This window comes from Galeopterus variegatus, unplaced genomic scaffold, assembly GCF_000696425.1.
Source record: "Galeopterus variegatus unplaced genomic scaffold, G_variegatus-3.0.2 Scaffold2469, whole genome shotgun sequence".
Classification (NCBI taxonomy): domain Eukaryota; kingdom Metazoa; phylum Chordata; class Mammalia; order Dermoptera; family Cynocephalidae; genus Galeopterus; species Galeopterus variegatus.
The window spans coordinates 223,418-229,118 of record NW_007728580.1 but is presented as its reverse complement, the minus strand read 5'-3'; the positions used below and the strand labels follow the sequence as shown (position 1 = coordinate 229,118).

General features: G+C 38.8%; 1 protein-coding gene across 1 annotated transcript in view; it reads left to right on the top strand.

Moving 5' to 3' along the window:
- The window catches only part of APOBEC1 (apolipoprotein B mRNA editing enzyme, catalytic polypeptide 1), an 11,446-nt gene extending 9,882 nt beyond the window's left edge, over positions 1–1,564 (top strand). Inside the window, exons 4-5 of the mRNA XM_008581804.1 lie at positions 411–529; positions 1,400–1,564. Of these exons, the coding sequence (XP_008580026.1) occupies positions 411–529; positions 1,400–1,435 (155 nt within the window). The 3' untranslated portion in view covers positions 1,436–1,564. The remainder of the gene's footprint in view (positions 1–410; positions 530–1,399) is intronic.
- The last annotated feature ends 4,137 nt before the right edge of the window (positions 1,565–5,701 follow it).

Sequence of the window (5,701 nt, the reverse complement as noted above, 5' to 3'; positions counted from 1 at the left end):
CTCTTTAACAGTGGTGTAACTATCCAGATTATGAGAGTCTCAGGTAAAAACAGTAAAGACTCTTAAGTATTTATGAGAGTCTGTGGTGATAATATCTGTTCCTAGGCCAGGAGATTGGTTCTCCCAGGCTGGAAGTCTCAGAAATGAAAGTCCAAAGTACCAAGAGAAAAAACCAGGTCTGAAATTCACAGCAAGGAAGGTATCAAAAATCCAACTCCTTTCTCCCCTCTTGCTGCTGTGGCCTCTCAGCCATCTTCCAATGAACCCCTTTGTTCTTTTTAGGGAGTCTAGCCAATCTCCAGCAGCAAAGAGGCCAGAGGCTTTATAAATGGTGTACTTGTAAGTTGGGGCTGTCTTTCAGAAATTTACCACTTTACTTGTTGAATGAACCAAGATTTGTGTTTCCATAGAGTATTGTCACTGCTGGAGGAATTTTGTCAACTACCCACCTGGGGAAGAAGCTCACTGGCCAAGATACTCATCTCTGTGGATGATGCTGTACGCTCTGGAACTCCACTGCATAATTCTTGTAAGTTACTTTAAAGGACAAAGATTCTGATGCAAAAGGAAGCATCCTTCTGCAAATGTCTTTCTAGAAAATTTAGACACATATTCTCCTCACTATCTCTTTGCCATTTATGTTGAGATTAAGTTGTTTCACTAGTTGACTCATCTTAAGAAAATGTGAGGGCTGAGCCCGTGGCATACTCGGGAGAGTGCAGTGCTGGGAGCGCAGCAGCGCTCCCACCGCGGGTTCGAGCAGTGCTGGGAGCGCAGCAGTGCTCCCACCGCGGGTTCGGATCCTATATAGGGATGACCGGTGCGCTCACAGCACTCACTGGCTGAGCACGGTGCCGCCAGTCTCAAAAAGGACAAAAAAAAAAAAAAAGAAAGAAAGAAAATGTGAGAACAAGACAACCTCTTTGCGGGAAGTAAGTGGGAGAAGGGAGTGGATAGACTGGTCTAAGACATATGTAGGCCCCTTATTGATTCTGTTTTGCGATCATTGTTATTGTTGCTATGACAACACATACTGGCTCTACAGTATTTCAAACAGTCTCCTTTCCCATATTGGTGTATGTCATCCTATTGAAGAAATGTAGGTGTCCCATTTGGACACCTTGAAAGTAGTTCAATAGTCTTTCAATTGACATTTTTAGATGTTCACAGTAATAATAGTATTAATAAAATATTTATCCTAAAGACTAAATATAATCCTTTTTTATTCGAGTCTTCTATCCTTTTTAAAGATTTCAAGAAGATGTCAAAAGCAGCTTACATTTTTTCAGACTTGCTCTTCAAAATTGCCATTACCAAACAATACCGCCCAACATCCTTTTATCTACAGGGTTAATACAACCTTCTGTGACCTGGAGATGAATACAATGATTTCTTGTAGGTACTGTTTCAAGAACAAGCAATGGTGACCTACTAGAGTAAGTGCAATTAAGAATCCAGAAATTTTCACAAACAGCGCATCATGGATTATATTATCTCCGACCATATTCCAAATTACTTCCCAAACTTTGTGGCTTAAAACAATAAATATTCATTATCTCTCACAGTTTCTGTGGGTCAGGAATTCAGGAGCAGCTTATCTGTGTTTCTGACTCAGAGTCTTCCATGAGGTTGCAGTCAAGGTGTCATCAGGCTGCAGTCATTTGAAGGCTTGACTGAGGCTAGAGAATGTACTTCCCAGGTGGCACACTCATGTGGCCAGCAAGTTGGTGCCAGTGGTTGGTAAAAGGTCTCAGTGTCTTGCCACGTAGACCTCTCCACAGGGCTGCTTAAATGTCCTCATGACATAGCAACTGGCTTCCTACAGAGCATGTGGTCTAAGAGAGACCAAGGTAAAAATTGCCGTGTCTTTAATGACTTCGTCTTGGAATCATACCCTGTTTTTTCTGCAGTCTTCTGTTGGTCACATGGATCAGCCATGGTTCAGTGTGTGAGGAGACTGCAGACAAGGACTTGAATCTCAGGAAGTGGGAATCACTGGAAGCCATCTGGGGTTTACCCTGTAGAGATTTTCTGTGTTTTCAGGACAAATAATTTCATAGAGCCAATTTCTAAGACACAACTAGGGAGAAACTCCCTGTACTGACTTTCTCTGTGTTTTCAGGACAAATAATTTCATAGAGCCAATTTCTAAGACACAACTAGGGAGAAACAAAGGACAAAGTAGCATCTATTTTTATTTGTTTCTGAATCAGAAAATCATGAGAGTTATTCATCAGGATTTATAGGATGATTTATTGTTGTAATAACAACCCCAAATTTGAGTAGCTTAACACGAGAAAGATTTCTTTCTTGCTCTCATAGCAGTCTAATTTAAGTTTGGTGGGAATATCAGAACTTGGAGTTGTCTGCTGAATTCTCTACATTCAGCAAGCACAGGGTTGGGGGTAGAAAGCATTAAAGTAGTGTGAAAGAATGTTTTTAGGGTCAAGAACTGGCAAACATCACTTCTGCCCCCATTCCACTAACCAAACATCAGTCATGTGGCCCCATCTAACGGTAAGGGGGGCTGAGACACGTAGTCCATCTGTATGCCTAGAGAGAAATGAAAATAGAGATTGAAGAACACATAGAGTGCCTGCCATAATGAGGTGTCGCCAGAATCAAAATGGTGTTACTCATGTCAAACCCTAACAAAAATAAATAAATAAAGCCAGGAGGTGAAGAAGGAAGGGCTCTCTCACACACATGCCTGTGATAAGAACTATTACAAAGACTCTCTCAAGGGCTCTTGAACACATTATGCCTGTAACAAAAACTTTTGCCGAGGACTTTTCAAATCACACCTGGCTACATGAGTAACAAAGACAGCTAGCTCAGTGTACAAGAATGCTTGCCTGACATACTGTCTTCACTAATGAACTGACATCAACTCCTGTGATAAGACCCTGTAACCAGTACTCTCTTTGCTTCAAAACCATTTATGTGCACTTCTCCCTTTTGCCTTGAAAAACATCCCTTTGTCTCATTCTCTTTAGACATGCCTATGGTCCCTATAGCCTGCATATCCCAATTTGCAAATCCCCTGCACACTCCCAAATAAATCCCTACCTTTAAAAATATCTCTTTGTTTGTTACTTAGGATGATAGAAAACTAGGAAACCAAGTTGTTACATGACTTGGCCAAGGTCAGATAGAAAATACCATGGCAGAAATGGGACTAAAAGTCAATGTGCCTTTCTCCCCCCTGAGGCATTCAAGATGTGCCAGGAACCAAAATGTCACCAACTTTCGTGATGGAGACACATTAGCTCAGTCATTTGCCTGTCTTGCCCTTCCTGGGTTGGTATGAAGATAAAATGGTTTCTTTCTGGGGCAAAGAAAGGGGCTGAGAACTTATTGACTGTCCATATGAAGATTATCTATGCATATTTTAACTGCTATAAAAGATACTATTGTTCTTTAAAAAAAAAAAAGATTTATATTAGAAAAAAACTTTCCAGCCAGCACATGGCTCACTCGGGAGAGTGTGGTGCTGATAACACCAAGGCCATGGGTTCAGATCCCTATNGCCAAGGTCAGATAGAAAATAACATGGCAGAAATGGGACTAAAAGTCAATGTGCCTTTCTCACCCCTGAGGCATTCAAGATGTGCCAGGAACCAAAATGTCACCAACTTTCATGATGGAGACAGATTAGCTCAGTCATTTGCCTGTCTTGCCCTTCCTGGGTTGGTATAAAGATAAAGTGGTTTCTTTCTGGGGCAAAGAAAGGGGCTGAGAACTTATTGACTGTCCATATGAAGATTATCTATGCATATTTTAACTGCTATAAAAGATACTATTGTTCTTAAAAAAAAGATTTATATTAGAAAAAAACTCTCAAAGAGACAGTTTTTCCCATGCACTGATATATTTCCTTCTACACAAGAACAATGTGAACCATTATTTTTTGAAATTCTCATGTGTTTCGTTTTTGAGGAAGCTGAGAGATAAGTTTTATATGTATCTGTAGCTTTGCCTTTTTAAAAAATAAATTTATTTTTTAATTGACATGTATTATTTTACATATTTATGGGATGCAGAGTTATATTTCAATACATGTATACAATTGTCTTGATTAAATCAGAGTCATTAGCATATCCATCATTTCAAATATTTATCATTTTTTAGTGATAAGAGCATTTGAGCTCTTCTCTTCCAGCCATTTGAAAACGTATAGTAAGTTATTGCTTTGTTTTGTTTTTTGTTTTCTGGTTAAAGACATCTTTAATATATTGATTCATTAACATTGAACTCAGGGGCAACAACACTGTGAGTATAATGACGCTGGAAGGAATCTTATCTGTTACGTGTATTTTTTCCATAAGGCACATCGCAGCCTTCTTCTGCCTTTGAACACTAGACAGCACTTCAGCACTATGCTCAGAGGCTATTTTAAACAGTAAAATCACGAACAAAAATCACAAAAATGCAGAAAATGTGGCACTAAATACGCCACAAAAGGTGCATTTGTTTATAATATGAGAGATGAAACAAGAAGGCAGTGTCACCCTCTTCAACGTCAGCCGGGAATGTGCATGACAGGCCACACAATTGTTTGCTGCTCTGCAAATGATCATATAGTCCCAGTATTGATCTGGGAGTTACAAATAAATTTTAGTGAATAGATGAATATGCAAATATGGAATGCACAGATAATGAGGACTAATTGTATTTGTTTAATGACTAGAAGTATAAACAAGAAACAAATGGTTACCTATGGGCAAGAAAGTGGAGGGAACAGGGATATAAAATGCTAATACCATTGATTCCTGCCTTGGACCCTGGGTGCTCCTTGCCTGCTTCTGGGTGGTCAATTATTTTTAATTATAGAACTCGAGCACTACTGTGGGCCACTATAACCTATTTTTCCTGTCTAGCTGTATTTGTTACATTTCTTCCTATTCCTCCTCCACTTCCCAACCTCTACTAACTGCAATTCTACTCTCTATGTTTATGATCTCAAATCTTTAGCTCCCATGTATGAGTGAGAGTATGTGGTATTTATCTTCCACTCCTGACTTATTTCACTTAACATAATGTCTTCCGGGCTCATCCATGTTGATGCAAGTGACAGGATTTTATTCTTTTTTATGGCTGAGTAGTATTGTATTGTGTGTATATACCACATTTTCTTTATCCATTCATCTGTTGATGGACACCTAGGTTGATTCCATGTCTTGGCTGTTGTGAACAGTGCTGCAGTAAACATGGGGGTGCAGATATCTCTTCGGTATGATAATGTCCTCTCCTTTGGATGAAAATCCAGCACTGCAATTGCTGGCTTATATGGTAGTTCTACTTTTAGTTTTTTAAGGAACCTCCATACTTTTTTCCATAATGGCTGTACTAATTTATATTCCTACCAACTGTGTATAATAGTTCCCTTTTCTTCAAATCCTCACCAGCATTCATTGTTTTATGTCATTTTCATAATAGTTGTTCTCACTTGGATTGATATTTTCTTATGGTTTTAATTCATGTTTCTTTGATGATTAGTGATGCTGAGCATTTTTTCATATACCAGTTGACTATTTGTTTGTCTACTTTTGAGAAACATCTACTCAGGTCATTTGCCCATTTTTAAATTGAATTATTATTATTATTGTTATTTTGCTATTGAGCTGTTTAAATTCCTTGTATATTCTGGATATTAATCCCTTAATGGATGAATAGTTTACAAATATTTTCTCCCATTCTG